The sequence below is a fragment of the Cryptotermes secundus genome, unplaced genomic scaffold (assembly GCF_002891405.2).
Source record: "Cryptotermes secundus unplaced genomic scaffold, Csec_1.0 scaffold1038, whole genome shotgun sequence".
In the NCBI taxonomy this organism is placed as follows: domain Eukaryota; kingdom Metazoa; phylum Arthropoda; class Insecta; order Blattodea; family Kalotermitidae; genus Cryptotermes; species Cryptotermes secundus.
Window position 1 is genome coordinate 18,327 of NW_019740664.1, and position 25,672 is coordinate 43,998.

At 39.9% G+C, this 25,672-nt stretch overlaps 1 protein-coding gene across 8 annotated transcripts in view; it reads left to right on the forward strand.

Annotated features, from left to right (window-relative positions):
- Positions 1 to 897: 897 nt before the first annotated feature.
- The window catches only part of LOC111872557 (protein alan shepard), a gene marked incomplete at its 5' end in the record, with an annotated part of 44,488 nt that continues 19,713 nt past the window's right edge, over positions 898 to 25,672 (forward strand). For 4 of the 8 annotated variants that reach the window (XM_023866592.2, XM_023866593.2, XM_023866591.2 and 1 more), the window contains 7 exon segments: positions 898 to 1,112; positions 3,396 to 3,454; positions 6,427 to 6,551; positions 16,585 to 16,742; positions 17,256 to 17,418; positions 19,436 to 19,627; positions 21,209 to 21,292. In XM_023866592.2, the coding sequence (XP_023722360.2) occupies positions 898 to 1,112; positions 3,396 to 3,454; positions 6,427 to 6,551; positions 16,585 to 16,742; positions 17,256 to 17,418; positions 19,436 to 19,627; positions 21,209 to 21,292 (996 nt within the window). 8 annotated transcript variants of the gene reach the window in all.

A 25,672-nucleotide genomic window follows, 5' to 3' on the forward strand; every position in this document is an offset into this window, starting at 1 on the left:
CAAAAAAATTTTTTACTGGTACTTGTATAAAAGCCGCCTCCGGATTTTGCATACCTTCTTGAAGGGAACAGTGATGTCCCAATTTATTACACGTTTTTCCAGTGAATGAAAATTTTTTTTGGACATATGTCATAGACGTGATATTTGAGATTCTCACAACATTGATGAAAATACGTCTTTGTGTGTGATTTTTTTTAAGGATTGAAGAATGGACAGGGAACAAAGTAGCCTGGCTTTCTTTAATTCATAGTTTTTCAAATCTGCATATGTTGCATTATAGACTCCATAGTGAGTGAGTGTGTGAGGTTTGGTGTTCTTATGGTGGTGACTGTAAAGATCATTGCAGTAAACACTTTCTAATCTGGAGTAATTGGTGAGGTCATCTAGATTAAGTCATAATCCGGATTGGTGAAGCAAAAGGGCCCAAAGAGAGAAAAAATTTAGACACAATTAAATGGAAAATAAAGTTCTGATGAAAATAAATAAAATATCAGTTTAGAACCTTTTTTTAAAAGCTGTGAAAGACAGTACACTTGTTCATCAACAGAAGACGTTGAAAGGTTGTGCTCGTTTATGAACGTAATAATGCAAGTAGATTTGAAGAAAGTGTCAAGTTTTGTCTGAACTGTCTACTTAAATGCCATGTGTCTTTTAAAGCATGTATTATTAGTTTTTAGATCCTGATTAACTATAACCATTTGAGTAAGGGGTTTACTTACGGAGGAGCGGAATATTATAATATAATAATATAATATAATATAATAATATTATATAATTATATAATACAGTCATAATCTTTGTAGGAGGACAGTCATAATCTTTGCAGGAGGACATTAATAATCATGAAACACAGATGTGTGTGTTGTGTTTTTAAAGCTGCTCATTTTGTGTTTGCAGTATGGATCTCAGAGAGTTCCTACAGCAGCTTCACCCTCCAACACGAACAGTAGTTCAAGTTCCAACACAGGCTCTCAGAGTGGAACTTTGAGCACCAGTCTCAGCAACAACATGGGACCTGCACCTGTTGGAGAACAGCTGTCGAAAACTAATTTGTATATACGTGGCCTGAACCAGAACACCACAGACAAGGACCTGGTCCAGATGTGTTCAATGTGAGTATGTGATGGTTGCAAATTGATAGCTGAATGAAGTGTAACTTATTTACAGTGGAACTTGGATTAAACAGAAAATTTCACCCATTTCAAATGTCTGTAGATTCTGTGAACACAGAATGAAGACCAATCAATATTCATATTCTGGCCTTTGGGTTATTACACCCTATAGTCAGGTATGGGTATTAATGTTACAGAGGAAATATATTGCTTCTGACACCATTATATTTTAAACGTGGAGGCAATGGACATTTAGTCTTATCCCAGGTTTTCAGTTTAGAGGCTTTTGAGAGGTAAAAATATGTGGACACAGTTTATTTCCTCAGCATATTGATGTGGTGAGAATTATTTTAGAGAGGTGAGACTAACACACCTGTTCCAAAATACGTATACCCCTTTTGTAGTGAATGATTCTGCAAGGGCTTGTGACAGTGGTTGACTCTTTTATGTAAATATTATGTTGGACATTGGTTGCTGTTTTTTGAGGTATGCAGTGCAGCCCCAGTATTCAAAACTAATTAAAGCAGTTGTGTGTTTGGACTACCAAATCATTTGGATTACAGAATTCCAAATAAAAAATTAGTCTTTTTAGTAAAATTATTTATTCAGAAGATTTATAGGCACAATTTATATCTGCTTGACATTAATCTAAATGCAATGCTTGTGGCGCAAGTGGTAACCAGGATAAATCTTTCACCTCCCAGAGAGTCAGGTCCATTAACACATAATATCATGTTTCACAAGAATTAATTTTTACTGGAAGGAATTAAATAATATGATTATGTGTGTCATTTTTGGAGGTGCCTGTTTGTGTGTACACATACATGTATGTGGATGGGTTATCATAAGCCACTTGGTATTTATGTTGATTCAGATTTACGTAGATTCCAATGTGTTTGGTATATACAGAGCATTTTGGAAACTGGATCCAACTCAATCCTGTTTGAAATGTTGCAAAGGACAGAGGGTTCTGCTTAGTTGAGCCCAAGAGACCAGCTCAATCACTGGGTGATGGATGATGGAAGGGGATTTAATCCATCTCCAAAACGTTATGTGTGTGTCAGATGCGCTTCAGACAGTGATACATGCCCAGCATGATTATTCGTGGAACTTCTGCAGATGTCCTGATATCCATTCCAGGCGTTTGTGAATGTTTCCTGTAAGAAATACATAGCAGGAGGAGCAGCAGGGACAGCATTTAAATGTACAGAAACATGGAAGACTGAATTTTTATCTTAATTGTTTCAACATCGTCAGAAGTTTTGCTGAAGTAAAACAGTTACATAAAGTATGTCATTGCAGCTTATCAGTTTTGAGGCTGGCAGGTAGATAGTTCCACCCTATCACTTAACTTTTTCAGATCTCTGCTATACCAGGTAGGGTCATGTGGTAGCATAGTTGGTATAGGCTATTGCTACAAGCCAGAAGTTTGTGGGTTTGATTATTCCCGATTATGTAATTGGATTTTTAATTGACTTAATCCTTCCAACTACATTGTGGTCCTGGGGTTGACTCAGCCTTCAACAGAAATGAGTACCAGGAGTCTAATGGGATAAAAGGGCTGACAGTCGGTGGGTAAGGCTGAGAACTTTGCTGCTGTCTATGAGCCAGTTGTCTGGCTGCAAATAAAGAAATGTACAGATAAAGAGACTGAACAAGACACAGTTTCAAATTTATTAAGGAGCGCATTCCGTGATTTGTTACACCACACATCATGTTTACAGAATCAGGAAAAAAAAAATGCCCAGCATGGTAGTGAATACTCTTTGTCATGTTTTCCTGCAACCATTGGAAGTAAAAGTCACTGTACTAGCAGCAGTAGTTCAGTATATTGATCAAGGACTTACGGATTCGATTCCCAGCAAGAGCAAAGGCGTGTGTCTTCTCCATACAGGTTCTAGGTTGGCTCTGGAGGTTACACAGCCTCCAGCCCAGTGGGTACCAGGGTTCTTTCATGGAGGTAAACTGGCAAGGGTGTGGAGCTAACCACCTGCATCAGTTTCAAGATTAAGAATACTTGAATCTTTACCTCCATTCTGCCCCCATATTATGCCTTTCTGCTGGGGTGCATAGTGACAACTTTGCATTTATGATAACAGCAGGGTCTCGTACAAGATCACACGTCTTCACTCCAGCATTATTTTTTCACACACTTCGCATGTGTGTCTGCCACCAATCAGTGTAGATAATCTCTAATTTTTACACATTGTATCTTGTAAAACATAATATTGATTGTTCAGTAATTGTGAATGTATGTGTTAATGCCTTTTTTTAATCTTTCAGGTATGGAAACATCATATCCACCAAGGCCATACTAGACAAGAATACAAATAAATGTAAAGGTATGTTTTTAATGTATTTTAAGTTTCATTTATACAGACTCCCAGTTATTTATCCCCTTTATGGATTGATCTTTAGGAACTTTGGAAATGTATGCATAGCATAGTAATTCAGGTGCATGCCCCTTCTTTCAGTTTAATTATCTTGGGAACCAAGTGGTACAGAAGAAGTGTATATTGTCGCGTATCGGCCGTATAGCGCGACAAATAACTGCACGATGTATTTGATGTAGCGAATTTTATTTCACGTTCGCTCTTACAATCACCCAAAATACAGATTTACGATTACTGCTATCTGCAGTATCACAAATAGTACACTCCAAATGCCACAATACAACTGACTGGTTGCTGGCTAACTCGGAACTAACTTGGAGGTAGCTCGAGGACTGACTCGGTGGTTGCTCCAGGACTCACTCGGCGGTAGCTCCAGGACGCTGTTACTAGTGTGACGTGGCTTATAGCAGAGGACACTGTTACCCCTTGGTGACGTCACCGCTGTTGATTCGCTTTGCATAGCCTCAAGGTTGCGAGGACTCGGCTAACGTCGGCTCCGCTCGGCACACTTCGGCTCCGCTTGTGACGTCACCGCGCGTTGCTAGCTACCAGGATGCGGGGTGATTACTCGCCTATTACGCGAGCGCTACGTTACCGCTACGTGCAGCTGGGGAGGTAGGGGTCAACATGTCACAATATGTTGAAAAATGTGTGTCATTTTTCTGCAACTTCTGTTTAAAGCACTGGTAAATGTTCAGCAAGTTAAGCTGAAGATGGGTGCCGATGTGTCTACAGATGTCACCGAAACTCATTTGGTCACAGATTTAATTGAAATTGTTCAACAGTTCTTAAGTAGCTGTTGCATGTGGAAAGATGGACAAGACACTGTGATACATGACAGGGTTAATAGGCACATTTATGTGTGCACATGCTTTAAAAACATACAAATTTCGGTTCCTATGTAGGAGAAAACACTGCATTTCAGTTACAAGTACCAGTCTTTTAATGGTGTTTAGGTAAATGCTGTCTTTATTTTGGTAACCATGTGAAACCCATAAATAAACCGAACCAAATTAACTTTTTTTTTTTATGTTGAAGCAGGTAAATACTGTTATTTTCTTGAAGGGTTAAAAGGAGGATGCTAATCATTAGGGCTAGGTTTATCTGAAGACCTGTATAAAGTGAGTGTGTCTTTGAGAGTTATAGCTGCCCTTCAAGAGCATATATATATTATGGTCTGCCCCCCACAGTAGAGATCAACTTTTAGGGCCATTAATAAGTAGAGTAGTCAAATATTGAGTGGGTGGGTCACAAATTTAAACTTCTGTCACAGGTAAATACAAAATGGCAGTATGTCAAGTTTTCCTTGTATAGGATTTAATAATTAATTGGCAGGCATATGAGGCTTGAAGTTCTTACAGCAGTGAGCATCAGAGACCCCGGTCTTCTGAGATGTGATGGCATTTAGTGTTGTGAATGTGTATCAGTGTTTTGGAGGAACCTGCTGCAACCATCGGCTTGAAGTTCTTGCAGCAGTGAGCATCAGAGACCCTGGTCTTCTGAGATGTAATGGCATTTAGTGTTGTTAATGTGTGTAAATGTTTTGGAGGAACCTGCTGCAACCATCATCCAGGATAGAGGAGAAAGCTGTGTTAGGCGGATTAATGGTTATGGGGGAAGAGAAAGTGGGTGCAGGGATATGTGAGGTTTTCTATCCTGCAGATCACAGCAGTAGGTTCCTCTAAACCATCGGTACACGTATCCATATACTAAAAACCTACACAGTATCACATCCCAGAAGAGTCTTAATATATTCACTGCCATGAGAACCTCAGATCACAAAAATAATATATTTAATTTGGCCAGTGAAAATGCCTGTTGAAAATCAACAGAAGAATTTGAAATTTCCTTCCTATCCTTAGATGCAGTTTTTGAAGATGATCGTTTCATTGGTCTGTAATTATGTGTTACAGGTGATCAGTGACACTTTGTATTCATGATTTTACTTAGTATGCTCACTGAACAAGTAAGAGCACCAGATTTTTTTCTCTCTCTCCCTGTTTTATATATATATACTGTTGGTTTGCTTTACAGTAATAGATGTATGTACATTTGGATTACAGGAACATTAAAGCCTGAGAAAACAGAAACTCTTTATTCTCAAGTAGCCAGCATTCACAGAAGTTCACCTAACCGCAGTAATATGAATGAGACTTGTAGTGAAAACTAAAATGATCCCTGTAGGTTCCACTCACATTGGGATATCGTGGAAGTAGGCAGAATTCACAGTTTTGTCCACTGTATGTTGAAAGATCATATTCCTTACAAACAAAGGAAGTTAGTGAAATTTATTGAATATGTGTAGTATACTTCAGTGGAACCCAGTGAAGTTACATCAGTCATTATTTTATCTGAACTCTTGTCAGAATGACACTATATCTTTGGGAAGGACGTAGCATACGTTCAGAATGAATATATGAAAATTTGAAGTGTAAATAATTTTATAGTGCAAAATAGAGTTTATTTTAGCACACAGCCACAATAGGCAGAAGTTCACACAAACAGCCGAAGATGGCTTCAGCCAGTTTTTGTTTTTCAGTATATTTGTTGTACAGTGATGAACAGAATCATAAGCAAAGAAATTAAATAGTGATTTCGCATCGTTGAAATTGAATGTTGAATCAGGGAACACCTAAAAGCAGGGGATATAAAATGAAAGTTCTGCTGTAGATACTGAATTTGGAAGTGTGTTATATACTTTTCTTGATTTTTTATTTTTAATATATCTTGAAAAGTGCTGAGTGGTCATACAAGATGGTGTTACATTTAGTCTAGCTGGATGTGAAATTTTTGTATACTACCCCTTTAACGTGGTAGGTAGACTTGAGAACTTAATGGATTATTTTCACTTGTATCTTGCATTGACTGCATTACGTTTGGTGCTGCTAGTGACTATTTTTTTATGGGGTTAACTGTTGCAGGTTATGGGTTTGTGGACTTCGAGACTCCAGCATCAGCCGAGTCTGCAGTTAAAGCACTCCAGGCAAAGGGAGTTCAGGCGCAGATGGCGAAAGTGGGTATCTCGTTGCTGCATAGACTGCCCAGTGTACGTTACGTTGCATGATGAGCAATACTGCTTGCTGCAGGGAGAGTAAAAAACTATACCTATTCACTCCATAACCTCATTCTCTAACTCTTCTGTAATATTAAAATATTTTTGCAAGGTCTTACCTACTTTTTATGGAACTATATCTAGTTCACATAGACAGTTTTGTTGTGCTAGATCAACTGCATAGATCTAAACCATTTGATATGCATAGAATATAAAACGCATTGTTGTATAAGCATGCTTGCAGTGCCTATGAAGAAAATGTAGGGGTTATTTGTGAAGATTGATGGAAGCAGATCTCTTGGTTGGTTGGTTGGTTGGTTGGTTGATTTCTTCCATATTATTTGGGTGGCAGTTCTGAACAAGCTCATTATAGACATAGAAATTATTAGTAGGTAAGAAGTGACATTATCGATACATTGTGTAGGATTTGAGGTTTTCACATTGGTGACTATGAAGAGTGCTGTCTTCTGAGATGTGGTGCTGTGTAGATCTTGTGTGAATTGATGATTCGAAGGAGCGTGTCACCATCATCAGGGTAGAAAAATCAATGCTCGCCATGCCTTTTCTCCCTGACAACTTTCCTCTACCTTCTGTGGCCCGCCCTCTGGTACTTGCTTGTTTGCTTGGCCTACCTGGTCTCTACTGACCCTACCCCTCTCCTCTGTTGATTCCATGTAGCCCACTCTCTGTCCTCCTTCCCTTTGTTCTTATATAGCTGGGTGTTCTCAACTTGTGGGTCAGTCTGCTAGCCATTTGCTCATGCTGGTTCCACACTCACAGATTTTTGTACCCTGAAGATGGAGGCTCCAAAAAGTCTGTTCACACAACAACTACATGGCACCACATCTCAGAAGACGGGGTTCTTATGAATACATTGTTTACATTTCGAGGAATATTGTGTATAAGGCATCACATTGAAGTACAGCTTCTGTCATAAATCTGGGAGGCAACACAAGCCAATGAAAGCTGACAAATGGAGGGAGGGCAGACTATCCTGAGGCTGGATGGCTAGAAATTTGTTCTCCCATGACTGACTGCTGCTGGCTGCCAAACTCGCTTAATGGCTATGTCAGTAGTGCTGAAATGCATACGAGTACAGTTTTTAGTGTTGTGAAGTACAGTGCTCAGAAATGAAGTGTAGTGTTTAGCAGTATATGTAATATCTTTGTACAACATTTGTCATGGAGGAAGTGTCACAGAAAGTTTCTTTCATAGAAGTGTCCTGGCTGTACAATGTTATGTGAAGCAGTGATTTGCAATATTGTAACAAAATTACATTCTATGGGATTGGTGCTGGATAGGAAGACATTTTGAATTGTACAAGATAATGCAACGGCACAGTTTGTGTATAGGTTATAATAATGTGAGGTATCCTTTAGAAGCTTAGAGTCAGCCTTGAGACTCATCTGCAAAGTAAGGTGAGTTAAAAACTACAGCAGAAAGGTGGGCTGTGAGTTAATTGGCTACTGCCACAGGTTTATGTGAGAAGAGTGCTGTGACGGCTGCAACGACCAGTCTTAAGTAAGGATAATCTGCCTCCAGTGTACAGATGTTACTGTATCATTTGATATCATGTACTTAACAGCAGCTATGAGAGCAGATATTTCTGATTCCTATAAGACCTCATCTAAAGAGTCCTGTTGCATTCTTCGAGTATGATTTCGATAGCCATTGTGGTTAGAGAGGAGGCCGTTGCTCTGATCGAGCATCAGCTGCATGAAGAGAAAGGAGATGCTACTTACTTATTATTGTGTCAGAATTTGTCACAAACTGCTGATAATATCTGAAGACATGTGACTATGGCTAAGTTATTATAGGAAGGTTATGGTTGTCCCTTGTCTTAAGTGTATTTGATGCAGAAAGAATTTTGGAAACCAGGCATGTTTCTAGTGTCAGGTGTAATGGAGAAATGGTCTTCTCTCTTAGGATCATTGAAATGAGCTAGACTGAAGTATTGGAGTGCTGACTGGAAGCTTGGAAGTTGGATATTATTACTGTTACACATATTTAAACATCATCTCTGCAGTGATGGGAAACCAGATTGAGCATGGTATTATTGCTATCTGCTCCAGTTTCACATGTTTAAAGAAGAGAATCAGTTCAAACAAAATGGGAGATGAGTGGTTTCAGTGTCTGCTACGTGAGATTGGAGTTTCTGTCATCTGATTGGAGAGCGGGCATGGTTTAGCACATATAATTAGTTCATGACTAGAGTACCAGCTGAATAACTAGAGAATTTTGGTTTCATTCGAATGGGGCAGAGATCTTTCTCTTGTTGCTCTCCGGATGAGCTCAGGAGCCCACCCAGTCATCCTGTCTAGTGGGTAATGGGCTCTTTCTGCAGGTTAGGGCTACAAGGGTATGAAGCTGACTTCTCACCTCCATCTAGCGCTGGTGTTATGAATGCATGGAGCTGTACCTCCACTCTTCTGTATGTCCTTGTGACATGGTGGCTAGTTACACACAAGGGACAACTTTATTGTTTGCATGTACATAGTGTAAGTGAGCCTTTATTTCAGAAAGGAAATATTTTGTATGTAGCAAAGAAGGCACATGGTCTCTCATCCTGTGTTTATTCCGATTTTTGTGCCCATATTAAAAACTGTGTAATCCCCCGTCCATCAAAAGAAGATAGATAATTTTGAAACTGAAAGCTTACTGTCTCCCCCCCCCCAAGTAAAAATGATGCCATGATACTCTGAAACCTGGTAATAATGAAATAATTCACAAGAAATGTCACTGTGTACAGTCTGCAAATATCATTCTGAAGACACTGAAAGGATTCTAGTCCGCATGTTACTGAGGAAGTGTATGAGGTAACGTTTGAGTATGTAGCAGACATGAACAGTTATTGTCAAAATGTAGACAGTCATAATGATAAGACCTTGCAGATTTTTCTTCTCATAATTGTAATATGTAACTTAGGGTTATGTGAAGTTGAGTCATGTTTGCATTCTGATTATTAAAAAAAAAACTCCATGGGTTTTAGTCTGCAAGTGACTGAGTGACTGCTGCGTGTGGGCGAAGTTAGTGCCAGTATTTTTTTGGATAGAGGGTGTCTCGTGGTCGTTAATCTCAGTTTTCTAGACCCAATCACTACTTCTCCATTCAAGTAGCTCCTCAGTTATCCTTACGAGGCTGAGTGGACCTCATTCCAGACCCAGTATTTCTCAGAAAATCTGGTAGTGCCGGGAATCATTCACGGGACTTCTGCATCTGTAGGCAGGAACTCTGGTTATTATTGAAGAAAGTCGTCTTCTGGGTTTAGGTACCGTGTATTCTTCGTTTTGGTTATTATTATTGCGAAAACTACTTTCAATCCTTCGAAAGGACCTTTTTGAGCAAATAATTTGAGTGCACACCTTCCTCATGTCAAGATCTTCAGTTAAGATTTCCCTGACTTTTTTCTGTCCATGTTTGCTTGCTTCTGTGAGTCAACCAACATTTTCACACAATTTTTATGAACTTTGCAGTGTTTTCTTCAGTTCTGCTCATTGCTGGTCATCCTGATCTTTCTTCGTCAGTGACACTTTCTCTTCCCTCAGAAAATCGTGTCACCAACATGTAAACTACTGCGGAGTTGGTGCTCCTGAAGGATGTATTCAAGAAGAACAGATACAACAACCGGCAGATCTTGTACCGCAAATCCACTCATACTAACCTGTACCTTAACGCTGCGTCCCACCACCACCCTTCCAACAAGCAAGCTGCACTTTCAACATTGGTGCACAGGGCTAGAGCACTGTGTGATCAAGACAGCCTACATGCGGAGTTGGTGCTCCTGAAGGATGTATTCAATAAGAACGGATACAACAACCGGCAGATCTACAGAGTTCTCAACCGTCGGCTCAACATCAGCCGGCCTGAAGACAAACCGGGCTCGGTCGCCTTCCTTCCCTATGTCGGGACCATATTCAACTGTATCAGCAGAGTGCTGTCCCGACACAACATCAAAGCAGTGGGTCTGCCTCCATACAAATTATCCAATTTCCTCCGGCCGGTTAAAGACAGCCTGGGCCTAAAGACACTGGGTGTATACAGTATCCCATGCGAGTGCGGGCAGGTCTATATTGGGCAGACAGGCCGCTCCGTGGACATGAGGTTGAAGGAGCATCAGCGGCACATCCGTCTCGAACAACCGGACAAGTCGGCCGTAGCTGAACACAGCATCGACCTGGGACACTGCATTCAGCTTCAGAATACCTCCATCCTCGCCACCAAGACCCGCTATATGGATCGCATCATTAGGGAGGCAATTGAGATTGAACTGCATCCAGGAAATATGAACAGAGAGGGGGGTTTTTGTCTCAGCAAGTCTTGGAAACCTCTCATCTGTTCTCTTAGAAAACCCCCACCGGGATATGACGCCAGATCCAGAAGGCCACACAGGCCATGACCAACCAACATAACAACCACCCCCACCCCCCTCAGCTTACGGATTAGTGCCCAGCCTTTAACCTTGCCTTTCTCTTCCCTACACAAAAACACGCTTGTCCCAGCTTCCTTCCCCTACCCCTCCCACACTACTGCTTTCACTTGTATACTTGCCCTTCCCCCCTACCCTCTCTGCTTTCACATAGCTGTGTATTTCCACACAGTCTGCTTTTACCGGTTCTCACGGTCTCTCCGCTTGCAGAATTCTTATATTTTTTCTTCTACCCTGAAGATGGAGGCGATACGTTCCTCCGAAACGTCGGTTAACACCACATATACATGGTGCCAAATCCCAGAAGACTGCTTTCTTCATAGTCACTGCCATGAAAGCCTCAAATCTTACATGTAAACTACTGTTTTCTTCATAACATTATCCCCATAAACTTGCACTAACATCTGTCCGATTTTGATTTCACTCTTGCCAAGTTTAACGAGAAATTTAATGTTCATTTATTGTTCTGAGCTCCGACATTCTCTTGACGGCACGCCAAAACACCTTCAGACAATAATAGAAGCCACTCAGAAAGAGACTGCCATAGATCAACAATAACACAGCTGTGTAATGCTGATATGCCAATTTCATGAAACCATACTGAGTTTTCTGTCCACTGCTGCCATGGCAAGCACACGACGAGTTTGCAAACTTTATTGTCAGACCTCATATGCAATTGTAGTCTGTAATGTAACACTTTATTGCATTATTTGCACATAAGCGGAGACTGTTAGAAGTAACGAACACAGATACAGTGCACATTTTGGTAAAAATTCCCATAAACTGAGCTGTCTTCACCTAACCTTACCCTAACCTAATGTATCCAACCAAACCATCCTAATTTAATTCAGCATGACCTGACCCACTGTAACCTGAATTTACCAGAAAAGACCAAGTCAGAGCACTTGAGGGATCATAAACCACCCAGAAATATAACATAGTGAAGAACCAGTAGTGTATGTAATCCAAATTTTATTACATAACGCCATTTACATGTTTTCGTGTTCACTTATGTTGTGAAGAAACTGTTAACTTTGTATTAATATAGGTCACCAAGTAGGCTACTTACAGCTGACTGTAATGTGCTTTTATTTTTGTAAAGTTGACATTATGGCAATGTAGCACTAGTGGTGGGTTATTTGATTGTAGCTTTGAAATAGGTTTTAATGTAAATAATATAAATACCATTGATAACATAATTAGCATAGTTTCTAGCCATGTTAAACTCAGTTGTTCCACATAGTAGCGGAATTTGAAAAATAGTAAGTAGTGCATTAAAGTAGGCTGTAGCTCATAATGTAGTTTGGTAGTTCACACTCTTTCTCTCATTTTAATTGTTTGTAAATTTTCACCTCTAAACTGAAACCATTAGCTAGAACTAATTATTCTCTTTCAGGATTTGGTGTGATGTGAGAGTTTTAAGAGAGAGAGAGTGCATTTGGGCTTACAAGTGTGTGGGCGTGCATGTGCGCACACGCCTCTGTTTAAATTTATCCTCCTCTTTTTCTTCTGTATGATATGTTTATGTTTGCATTTGCTTTTCCTGAATAATTTTGGGGGCTTTTGCAATTACAGATTAAAAATGCCTTGTAAATATGCACTATACTTTGTCAAGAGAAGATAACGATACTAAAGGTTCATAAAGGAATGGTGTTTAATCCAGCAGTCGTGGAAACTCATGAGAAATTCTTATTCTAATACATTTTCATGTATATGTATGGTGAGTGATACCTGTTTCAAGAGAAGTAACTCTTGTGTGTGTTGTACATATATATTTATGGTCCAGTGTCTCATCTTCCCGTGCCAGTAACCGACCAGTGGAAAGTAATAGCTGTGTTAAGATGCTGCATCTCTCAGAACTGTTTGTTGTTCTTATTACTTTGAGCCGTTGCTGCTTTCTTAACTGTTAAAAGCACACAGTAATTGTTTTAACCAGATTTTCAACTGCTGACAAGTTTTTTCCTGCCGGTTTGTTTTTGTGCAAATATTGCTACCAATATATTACATTTTATTCTATTTTGAATTCGTTCAAGTTTGCAGTTTTCATGGTGGAGAAGTTAACATTGTGGATTTCTGCATTATGATAATGTCTCTGACAGGGATGTGGCACCTAACACAGAAGACCACTCTGCAGAGGATCTTAGATTGCAAAATTCACAATAATTGTATCTAACGTGATTGTGTTCTGAGTTGGGCAAAGGTAATTGGCCTATCTAAAAGCAAGTGTGTTCGGGGCTGATGCAGCACACGTTTCAGTTTTGCAGTAAGCGCAGAAAGTCTTTCAGATGAAAACCACAGACATTAAAATTTCACAAACAACAAGGAAACTACATAAGCCAGTCTTTGGTGTAGTCCTCATTACATTCGATGCACTTCTGCAGTGCTGTGCTAATGCCTGGATTCCTTGAGAGTAATATTGTTGATGTTGAAGCCATTTGTACCTTGCTGTCATGACCTTTTTAACTCATGAGAAATTACATCTCTTAGTTGTACCTTTTAAGTGTGCAGAAAAGATGATGATGATGACATGGAGCTGAGTTGGGTGAATGAATCAGCATTCTGTTATAAATTTGAGCATAGCTCATTTTCTTCTGCTTTCAGAAATCAAATTATACGAGGGTTGGAACTTTAATAATGGCAACTATTTATTTACAACTGATACAAAATAGATGCACGTTTCGAAGCTTTACTGTCTTTCAGTGTAGTCACCAGCATTGTGTACAACCCGTTGCCAGCGCTGTGGAAGTCGTAGGATATCTTTAGCGCCTGTTGGGTTGATAATTTGAATGGAGTGGTCTACTGCCTGAAGAATCTCTGAATGCCACAAAGTGGTTCTTTCAACTTAGGAATCAAGTTGAAGTCACAAGGGCTTAAGTCCGGGGAGTATGGTGGATGGTACAGCACTTCCCAGCCCCATAAATCGAACAAATCAGCAACAGCTTGCCATTTCTGCATTTCCATCAAATCATGCGGAACATATTGTGATGCAATTTTTCTCATGCCCCAGCATACCTTCAGGATGTGAAGCACAGTTGTATGCTCTAATCCTGTCTCTCGAGCCAGCTCACGAATCTTATGGTGTTGATCACTCTCCAGTAACGCAGAAAGAGCATACACTACTTCTTCGCTGACCCTAGGACGACCTGGCCAACGCATGTGTGCCACATTTTGGCGTCCCTCGTTGAAGGCTTTTACCCACCTTGCCACTACTCTGTAAGGCAATGCAGATTCCCCGCAAGCCTCTTGACCTTGATGACACTGTCATGCTGTACGGCCTCTGGCACATTCAATTTTTATCCAACTCCGATGTTCCTGTTTTGAAAACATCGTGACAACACTACATTAGACCGCCAGCTAACACGAGGCTCTGTTCTTCTCGTCACTTCGCATACGCGTGATGTGAGAAGGGAGAGTCCATTTGCTCTGAGGTAAGGTAGGTATGTAACTAACGTGTGGTATAAGTGACATTATTTGGTTCCGTTGCATGGTGTGTCTACAGCATTGTTGCCACAATAAAATTTCCAACCCTCGTATGTCACATCTTTACCCTGCATGACTGCAGGTTCCCTGTCTTGGAAACCAGCTGTTTCCAAATAAAACCAGTGTGTGCTCACTTAGTGTTACCACCAGATTGTTCAGTAATTTGACACAAAGACTGCCATCAGTTTTTGAATAATATGCATCTTTATTTTGATTTTGCTGTTTTAATTTGAGTTACCTTTTGTATAATCAATGAGTGTTGGCAGTGAAAGGGTTATTGTTTACAAGTTTCCTTAATGTATTGTGCAAAGGGTTAAAAAAGGGCTTATATTTAACTGGAACTCCAATTAAAATTGTTTTGCTGAAACTGGTTCTTACTCTCTCTCTTCTGTGGAAGAGCTTTTGTAGGATTGTCAGTCTGGTCTGTGCAAGCACGTATGTGCATGTACATCCAGAAGGATTTTTATATTGCTCATTCTACCTGCCAGGTTGAAAATATCACAGCTGCTAAAATTGTCATACCTGCAGATGTATTTATGAAGTCAAATAATAATAATAATAATAATAATAATAATAATAATAAAATCTCTTTTTCTTTGACAGCAGGTTTCTTAATTTCCGCTGCCAGAAAAAAATTACATGACACCATTGTAAACTGTACAGGTGGGATAAGGGGGCACTATGCTACAAGCCAGAAAATCACTGGATCAAATCACAATGAGGTGGATTTTTTCAATTTACCTAAGCCTTCCAGCTGCACTATGGCCCTGGGGTCAAGTCAGCCTCTAACAGAAATGAGTACTAGGAATATTCTTGGGGGTAAAGTGTGGCCGGCACATAAGGCTGACAACCTTGCCACCATCTGTGAGCTGATTGTCTAGAAATGTCTAGATACTGTGGGACCCTCAGTGTCTCACAACCCTATGGGCCTCCACGGCCTGTTACAGGGGTAGCTTTACTTTACTTTACTTTACTTTACTTCTACAGGTTGGATAAGATCCTGAAAGGGAAGAATACAAAAAATGGCTTTTTGTGCGTGACAGAGATGAGCAATGTAATAAGCCAGCTGAATGATCACTTAATCAGTGATATGGGCAGTTCCCCATAATTGTTTTCCAGTGGGTCTGAATCCAGTTTTCAGAAGTGAAGTGCACGTTCTTCTCTCTGTTGCCTCATCACACCAATGTGAAATTGAATTTTCATATCATATTTTATTGAAAACAAAGTCTGCTCTCAGGGTAAGCATGATGCTGTGTCTGGCATGACTGTAGAGAGCCTGTCATTAACAACAAGCAGAAAAGTTTTTCTTAGATATTATGAAAATGTTGGTCATCACATTAGATTGCAGTTCTTATGGTGTTGAGAGTGAGGATTACTATTTTCTGGGATGTGGCTCTGTTTTGCATGGTATTTCTGAGGAGCTTGCTGACTTCATCTTCAAGTGGAACAGTAAATCAAGCATGGTTGGATCCAACAAGTCAGCATGGTTCAGTTTCTAGTCTGGTTCTTTGAAATGTCCTGTTGACAGGGTCATGCATTGGACATGACGTGACATGACAGTGGTCCGAGTTCTTGGGGTGACAAAGTTGCTGCTGTCACCATGCTAGTTACAGCTCCCAACAATCTAGATTAGAGAGCTTTCGTGTTCATATGCTTACTGGCTGGCAGGCTGTCTCTCACATAACTTTTCGCTCCAGTTGTCAACTCTGAAGTTAACTGTAACTTGTCTAGCAAGTGCCTTGGCATGGACCATGTTGAAGACACCGATTCCAGCAGTACAGTGTTGTGTTTGTATCCATTCCTGCGATACTAGCAATGGACTATTAATCATATTTTTCAGAGTGGCGCAGTAGTAGCTGTCATGACACTCAGAATTTGCAGTGAAAGGAATTTTATGGTTCTCATTGTGATTGATTGATGGGCCACACAAGTAGCATTACTGTTGATGTTACAGGAATTCTGTCTGTACGTGTTTAAAGTGATTTTAAATGTTTTTAGGTACTTCTTTAACTTTTAGAAGTGTATTTGTACATGAAATTAATGATCTTATGACCATAATGATCACTGTGTTCATTCGTGCTTGTCAGTATGAATGAAATGCATTCTTTTTGTGTTGGGCAGCAACAAGAGCAAGATCCTACAAACTTGTACATTGCCAACTTGCCCCTAAACTTCAAGGAGAATGATGTAGACAATTTGCTGGCAAAGTATGGACAAGTCATCTCGACAAGAATACTAAGGGACACATCTGGTCAGAGTAAAGGTGTTGGCTTTGCAAGGTGAGCTTGCATCGCTAGTTTATGTGACTTATGTTGAGGATGCACTTGGTTACTTAACTCTGGGCTGTTGTATCACATACAAGCTGCTTTATTGATGAAATATGGTTTTATAGGCAGAAAATGTTGCATGTGTACAGAGTTAATTATCTGAATAGGTTTTATGCCCCAAATTCAGTAATGCTTTCACATTAGTATTATGATTAGCTTTTTGCTGTTGCTACATGAACTGCTTGCTGCAGAGTTACGCATCAGTCCTTAGAATGTGAAAATATGCAGTTCTAAGTTTACACAGCAAATTACACTTCATTTTCCCTTAAGTGCGGAAATTATCTTGTATGTTAATAAGAATTCAGAAATATTACAAGTTACAGTTATTAATGAATGTGCCAGATTTTTTAGTTGTGGTTAAAAATTTCTTGTAATGTAAACTTGGTTGGATTAGAAGTATACTTTATTTGCTCATAATGAAAATCTGAATTTTGTTCATGAACTCTTCTTTCTTCCTTCTTTCAGGATGGAATCAAAAGAGAAATGTGAACAGATAATTCAGATATTTAATGGGAACCCCTTGGCCGGGTCAAAGGAGCCTCTTCTTGTGAAATTTGCTGATGGGGGGAATAAGAAACGTAGCCTATACAAGAGTCCGGATCAACGAATGTGGAGAGAAGGTGGAGAGGTAATGTGCAGAATCTGTTATAACACTCTCATGTATTATACAGAAATGTAGATTTGGGAGCAGATTTCCTATTATAATTATTCATGCTCAGTTGAAGCAGTGGAGAAATTTGGGATTCGGAACTGTGAACATCAGAAGTTGCTCCAGGCTGCTGCTTTTTGGGATGTATTAGTGTGTAATCTGGTACTGTTTTAGAAGAATCTGCTGCTTTTGTCTTATATTCTGAACATGGAGGCTCCAGTGAAGATGATGTACCAGACTGTGCGGTGTCACATCCCACTTGACAATAAACTCCATGTCACCACTGTGAGAATCAGAATCTCAGACAGTATTATTAATCACGTAATGGTACAGCTTCTGGTTGTTCCTTACTCACTTGAGACTAACAGGGTCTGTCAGTCTCAAATAGCATGAAAGTTACGTGAAGTGTGGCAGGCATGATGCTGGTGGGGGTTCCATTAGCTCATTAATATCCTTAGTTTTTTTAAATGGAAAGTGTAATGTTAATCCCCATTTAGATGTTTTGTGTTGTACATAAACAGCATCAGTTCAGCAGCTGGAAGTGTAGGCAAAAGAAAAGTCTCTGTGGTTGGTTAAGCATTGTGCCATGAGGACATATTGGGGAGGGCAGTTACAGCTCCACCATTCTTGACCTCTGACACTAGATGGAGGTAAGTGGTCAGCTTCATGCCCCTGCCACTTTACTACCAGGGAAAAGCCATGGTACCAATTGCATACGAGGCTGGGTGGACCCCAGGATCAGTCTTAATGTTGCAGAGAAGAGAAGGTGTTGCACTTCTGGGAATTGAACCGAGGTCATGCAGCCCATGGCCCATCACTACCGATTGAGATTGTATCGTTGGTTGTTGATGATTGTTGTTGCAAGTGAGGCTATTTATGATGGTGTGAAGTTTTACTTGTAATGGAGTTTTGAACATTCAGGTGAACAGTTGAGAAATGAGAATGTATGAGAATTTGCAGTCTTATTAGGGGTTGATTATGAACTATATCGTTTCAGAAGAAAAATATCTAATAGCTAAGCATGCAACATTATCTGTAAATTTGTAAGTTAAAAGAAGCACACTAAATTGTATTGGTAGCAGGATCTGACAGAAATACCTGCAAGGATAGTTAGAATGGCAGCCCATCCAGTGTAACAACAGATTTTAAAATCAAATTAGATTACAGGGCCTTACATGTTTATAGCCCCTTGGGACTGTCTTCACAGGCATGACAATTAAGTAAATTAGCTTTACGCTTGATGTAATTTCCTTTCATGTTCATACCTCCTAGAGCTTGTAAGGCCATACACCAAATTTGTTATTGTATTAAATTTTGTTACACTGGATGGCTCTTTATTTGATCAGCAAACCTAAAGGTAAAGGACCACTGTGAAATCCTAGGAATGGATGGGAGAATAGTATTTAAAATTTATGTTTGGAGGGGTCAAAATTTGTTTGAGGGAAGGAAGCAATGGCAGACTCGTAACAACGGTAAAGAACCTTCGAGTTTTGCAGAACTCAGGAAGCTCTTGACTAGCTGAGCAACTATTAGATTCTTGATGATGACTTGCTGCTACATAGACGGCTTTCTTTGTCGTATATCCAGGTTATGCTTTCTGATCAACAGTAATCAAACTCAGACTCCGTCGTTTGTAGCCTGCAAGGAAACTGTACTGACCAAGCGTCTGTCGCTTGTTGGCGAAGTTAGTGCCAACTGTCTCTGTGGTATGGTGGTCAGAGTTCCTGCTTACAGATACAAGGATCCTGGGTTCGATTCCCGGCGCTGCCAGACTTTCTGAGAAGTAGTGGGTCTGGAACGGGGTCCACCCAGCCTCGCGTGGATAACTGAGGAGCTTTTTCAAGGAAATAGCGGCTCCAGTCTAGAAGACTGAGATTAACAGCCGTGGGGATCTGTTGCTCTGACTATGTGACACCCTCTATCCAGAAAAGTTGATAAACAGTACTGCAAATGAAAATTTGTGTTTAAGACTTCTGTATGTTTTGACCTCAATTAGGTTGCTCCAGTAAGCTATGACCCAAGTGGCATGGCACAGAATGGGGTGACGACACAGCACATGCTTCCCACAGCCTTGACACAGTATGGCCGACACTATGGTGCTCAGACTATGCAGAGCTATTCATTGCCTGGAAATCCCTGGTTACCCCAGTATGTGATGCCACCAGCACCTCACATGACTCAGGTGGAAGTGAGTAACATCACAGAGAGAGAATATTATGTTAATTTAAATGTACATCATCTTCCTCACTTCTGATACATATTGCCTTGGTTAGATTTAGGTGATACATTCAGCAAGGTGATTGAACTAGTAACAGATGAACACTTTAAAACTTGTGTTCAAGAGGTGCGTGCTTCAGATCTTCACAAAGACACTGCCATGGCTCAGGTTTTTTCCCCTCTTGGTCCTTCAAGACGAGTGTTGAGATAGTACCTGAAGTAGGTGATTGCCACTATATGTGCAGTAATTGGGTTTGTAGAAGAGTGTTTGGCAGTGATAGTAAAATTGCTGTTCATTAAAGAATGGCTAAACACATAGGTCTTCCAGAAAACAAAAGACAGTTTGGCGAGTAAAAGAAATAAACAAAATTAAAAAGAAAAATATTGTACATTATTATTACAGACATTAAATCATTTTTCTACATATCCGCATGAAAATTCAGGCACTCTTATCGTGTGATGAATTTCTGTATGCCTACATCATAGAAATCTGCCACCAGTCTTTAACCACTGTCTTATTCATTCACTTCATCGCTACCAATGTGAGTGCCACCCAAAATAAGTGAATAAGTGAAGATTACTGGGATCCAGTTGTGGACTGTGGAGGACAGAAAAAATGTCCCAGGCAAAGTGAGCATGTAGTGCACAAGTGCTAGCGGTCTTTACTTTCTGGATGACCCTTTTATTTGATTATTCAAGTTCAGATCTTGATATCTTTGAGGAAAACCACACTCTAAGTGTTAAAAACGGTTTATGTAAATTATACCCAGAGTTTCTTGTGTTACGAACATACTTGGCAGACTGCACAACATGAATCAGCCTGGTGCAGTGAATTGGAGCAGTTTAATAGGGGTGTGGAATAAGTGTGAAGTAGATTTTTTGACAGAATTTTTTGTGAATGAGTTCTTGATATCTCCATGCTTCATTGGGTTGGAAATGTGAGCATGATTGCCATATTTACACTCATAATTTACACTTCCATGTAATGTATGCACCCTGAGTTTTGGATGAATTTGGGGGGGGGAATAAAAAGTAAACATGTCCCATTGGTGAAGTTTCAACAATTTGTAATTTTTATGAAGAATGTGATTATAGCGATATGGTATGTGGGAACTCTATCTTGTTTTCCATGAAAATTTCCCAATTGTTGAAATATTGCCATGTTCATCACTAAATCATTTCTTGAATTGTGTAGGTGTTAGTATTGATGCCTTGTTGCCATGTCATACTTCATAACTTTGATCATGTTTTTCACAAAAATTGTGCATCAGGTGAAATTTATCGAGTGGCATTTAACTGTCAATGTGCATGAAAGAATCTCATTATGGATTTTGGGTGGGTGATATCTTCTAACACATGTTACCACATGAAAGTCAGCTGCTCTGGAAAGCAGTATTGCCGCACTTTATGCACCACAACTTTCAGTCTCATCCAAATGAACTCCCTAAATTAAGCAGTTAAAAATAAATATGATATAATTTGGTTTCACACACAAAAAGAAACTTTGTGCGCACTGGCCCAGTTCATATCACTTGCTGTACCCTGTTTTCAGGACCAATTTGCTTGCCAGTTGGCCTCCACCTCCCACATGCATAATTACAAGAATGAGAATCACCACACCAGGGGCATTTCTGTGGTAAGTGGAGTTGGACCACATTAAGTTTGGCAGTGTACTAACCTAACCATTAACCCCTCCACTTGCCACTTCACGTTCAAGGATGCATATTCTTTGTTTCATTGTGCGGAATTACTAACAAACTTTTGTGATAGCCAATTCCACTAACAGTTTCCAGAGACCATTCATACATATTTGAGGTTATTCCATGTTTGCAGCATCTTGCAATTAGCACTTTGAATTGGGTGTAAAAAATACAAGTTGTGCTTGTGCTGAATTAATTAAGCATTATGCCATGAAGACATATGGGGGAGTGTAGGTCTAGCTCCACCATTCTTGATCTCAGCTCTAGTTGGAGGTGAGTGGTCACAGCTTCATGCCCTGGCTCCTTTACCCCAAGGGAAATTGCCCCCCCCCCAAACCCATTGGATAGAAGGCTGGGTGGGCCTTAGCTGCCCAGCCCCATTGACTTGTATTGTGTTAATAAAGTAGTGCCACATGCAGCTGGTACAGCTGGCCAAAAGCATATATCATCATCCCTGATTTGAAATTCAGTAGTAGTACCTGTTGATAAGGCCCTAATTTGTGGACAACTAAAGTTGTGACGTTATATTTTAGCGTCCTGTTGCACTGATTTAAGTCCATGATTTATTTCAACCGTCTTCCAGTGCATACACTCATCTATCTCCTCCTCTCTCTCGCACTACATGTTTCGGCACAAAAATGCCATCTTCAGGTGCTTATTCAATTTACGCTAAACTAGTTCATTGCATGTCTTGTTGTCTTCATATTAAAATAACTAAAATATATATTTATCATATATATTGAACTCACGCAGTCACAGGAGCAAGACACAACACAAAGCACAATACACACACGATAGTGAAAGCGTGCTCCGACAGAAGAGGATAGGTGTGACTCGCGTAGTGAGATACGACGTAGGGATGAGGAATCTTGAACAATTTTAATATTTTTAACATTTAACATTTATCAATATGTATGATAAATATATATTTTAGTTATTTTAATACGAAGACGACAAGGCATACAATGAACTAGTTTAGCGTAAATCGAATAAGCACCTGAAGATGGCACTTTTGTGCCGAAACATGTAGTGCAAGAGAGAGGAGGAGATAGATGAGTGTATGCGCTGGAAGACGGTTGAAATAAATCATGGACCTAAAGTTGTGACTTTAATAATAATCAAAATAGAAATGTACAGCTTTTGTAAAGATTACTTATATAACAAAAATGTTTGTTTGTTAAAATTTGTAATCAGCATAGAGTGCATACACTTCTTTTTTTGTTTCATGATTTTAACTAGAAGAGGTTACAGTAATGTCTGCAGAAGCTTATGAAACTTTCTTGATGTTATGTATGTGCACTGAAATGGAATCTTGCTGATCTTGCTATATATAATGCAAAAGCATGCTGCCTGCAATGCCAGAGATTTTATTCGAAGTAGTTCAGCCGCTCTTATAGATTTCCAGTACAGTGCATTATTGCAATGTTTCTTTTTCCACACCCAGTGCGTGTAACAAGGTAGGTTTATGAAAGTATTTGTAACCCATTATACCAACCAAATTGCATATGCCTTGCTCTTGGCTAAATTCATAAGCCCAAAAGTTTACATGTTTTTGCAAACACTGATTACAGGATGCCCTATGTGCATGGAAACATTGAGGAATGTGGGTGTCATTAACCCGTTGCCGTGGTTCGTCGTGTATGTTTCGTCAGGGATTTAAATCGTCTGGGGGGGTTCGGCCTGTATGTTTCGTCCAGCTGCACACCTATGTTATAACGCCCATAATAATTGATGGTTTTGCTGTAGATTGTTAGATTTTTCGCTGGCCTGTTGTCACAAGAACAGAGTATACTAAGCCAACGAGTTTAGCTGAGATAAGTCATTGTTACATATGCCTGTCTTGCAGCAAAGTTCCTGTGGCTCTTGCTAGCGGTTTCACCGCTATGAATGTCAGACGTGATGTGATGTGTTTATAATATGATATTGCCCCGAGCTGGCCACACTGACACACTCAAATGGCATTCTTAGAAGAGGGTTGTCCAAAATTTTATTCTTGTAAAATCGATTGCTTTCGCACAGTACATAGCACCCATTTCTTAGAAAAACGCCACAATTTAAGGCAGAACACTGTGGTCACCCCCTGAGACGATACGGATGTGTGTGGGGGAGGGAAAAGTACTCATTATCGCTCCAGTTGACGCCATTTTATCGTACTGACCTTGGTGGTCGTTTCGAGGGATGACCATAACTATTTTTTTTGAGCCAGCTAAGCTCTGCTTTCTTCCTCTATATACCAGCCAGTTCTTATAATAAATTCATGAATTCTGTGGTCACCCCTACGACATCTGGGGAGCCGAAAAGGTTGGAATCTGAAACGCAGAAGCACCAAACCCTTGTTATGATAACACAAAGGTTGAATTTACTGCAGCTAATCTGTCAAAATATACGACTCACGGAGGGACATTTCCACTTGTATTCCCCCCACGGGGAAGAAGGCAGGGCCGCACAGAAGTGTGGTTAGAAAAAAAAAAGCAAAAGTAAAGATACGCAGTATTGGTTTGGTGAATGTGAGCCAGCGCTGTGTTTAGACTAATGCTTCAAGGCGTCACCTGCTTACATAGCCGAGATACCGGGTGCTCATATTATAAGGCAAGGTTATAAAACCATCTTTTAAGATCATTTTAGTGAAAGTTTCATCCTTCAAAGCGTACCATTCACTGCTCAAATACTAAACAACCTGCTTCCATTGAAGATATAAAGGGGGTTCATATTATAAGGTAAGGTTATAAAACCACCTTTTAAGATCATTTTAGTGAAAGTTTCATGTTCCTATCTCATAGAATTTAAGAACAATGATGAATAAATAATTTTCGAGCAAAATTTAAATGGCCGGCTGAATATATTACCGCAGGAGCCGCGGCCGCGGAATTTAAATGACCACGTCAGAGGGTTAGTGACGGATGAGAATAGTGATCTGCTTGCAGATTCCCACAGCNTGAACTCTTATGCTCATCTGTGTGCAAGTTTTATTATGAAGTAAAAATCTAGTACAGTGATTATCAGTAGTGGATTTCATTATATTTTTATTTTATGAGAATCCTGTACTAGAATGTTATGCAACTGCAGCGTGAGGACTGTGATAGATACTTCATAACCTGTTATCATTGCCTCTGTTCTTTGTTTTTTTAACAAAATACAATATAAGCAACCTTTTTAATCCTTTGAAATTAATTTAAATAATATTTTAAATAAGTTCATACCTCATGGGAAACATGCGTCCTCCATTAGTTATGCTGGTTAAGTATAATTACTGTTAGAGCTGAGACCCTTACAGACTACATAAGTTTATACTTTGTGGTCAAACCAAAGTTGGTAGCTGATAAAGAGGTTGGTATGTATGAGTAACAGCTAGCCTTAAGCGGTTGATATCTTCACGTAGAAATTAGTAAGAAATTCTTCTTGTATGGAAAGAACGCACTGTGCGTATGCTTTCTTCAACAAGAATCAGCCAGGAAAGTGAGGGTCGGTATGACATGGATTGATTATAACTGTAGATGGAATGTGTCAGTGACTAGACACGGGGTTTGGATTGATAATTTGATTTATCGGGCACTTATAACTCATAACTACAAATGATTATAACAGTTTAACTAATTCACACACACATTATAAATCACTGCGACTACAGCAGACCCAAAGTCTTCTGGTGCAATTATTGTTGGTAAGTAGCAGCTACTAACAATGGAGATCCCTCACAAACTGCCACAGCTCACTTAATTCATGACTGATGCAGGTCCTCACTGCATATCTTGGCACAGACTGCATAGAAAACATCAAATCCTCTGTTGTTGTGTCAGTATCTCTGTTGCCACAGAAATGTGTTTACTGTGCTGCTGCCTAGCAGTAACCGCCTCTACTCATTCCACTGTTCACCTTTCAGGTGGTATGTTACAGTATTAAAGCTGGTGGTACATGTAGGGGTTGATGTCTTCACATAGGGATTAGTAAGAAATTTGTCATGTCTGAAAGGAAGCCACTACGATTATCCTTTCATCATCTGGAGTCAGCCAAGAAAATGAGGGTTGGCAAGACTTGGAATGTAACTGTAATGTAAACATCTGGCTGTTTCCTCTGTTGGAAGTCTTACCATGTTAATGATTTTGTCATGCGCCCACAACTGTTAAGGCTGGGGCCACATGAGTGCACAAAATGCGTCCGTTGTAACGAACGTTGTGACGTCAATTGTAGAAATGAGAGGCGAATACTACGCTTTCTTCTGGCTCCATTGCAGCCAAAAGGTACGCACCACATTCTGCAACTGTGTGGTGTCCTCAGCAACGTCCATCATAAAGTACGTTTGTTACAACAGACGCATT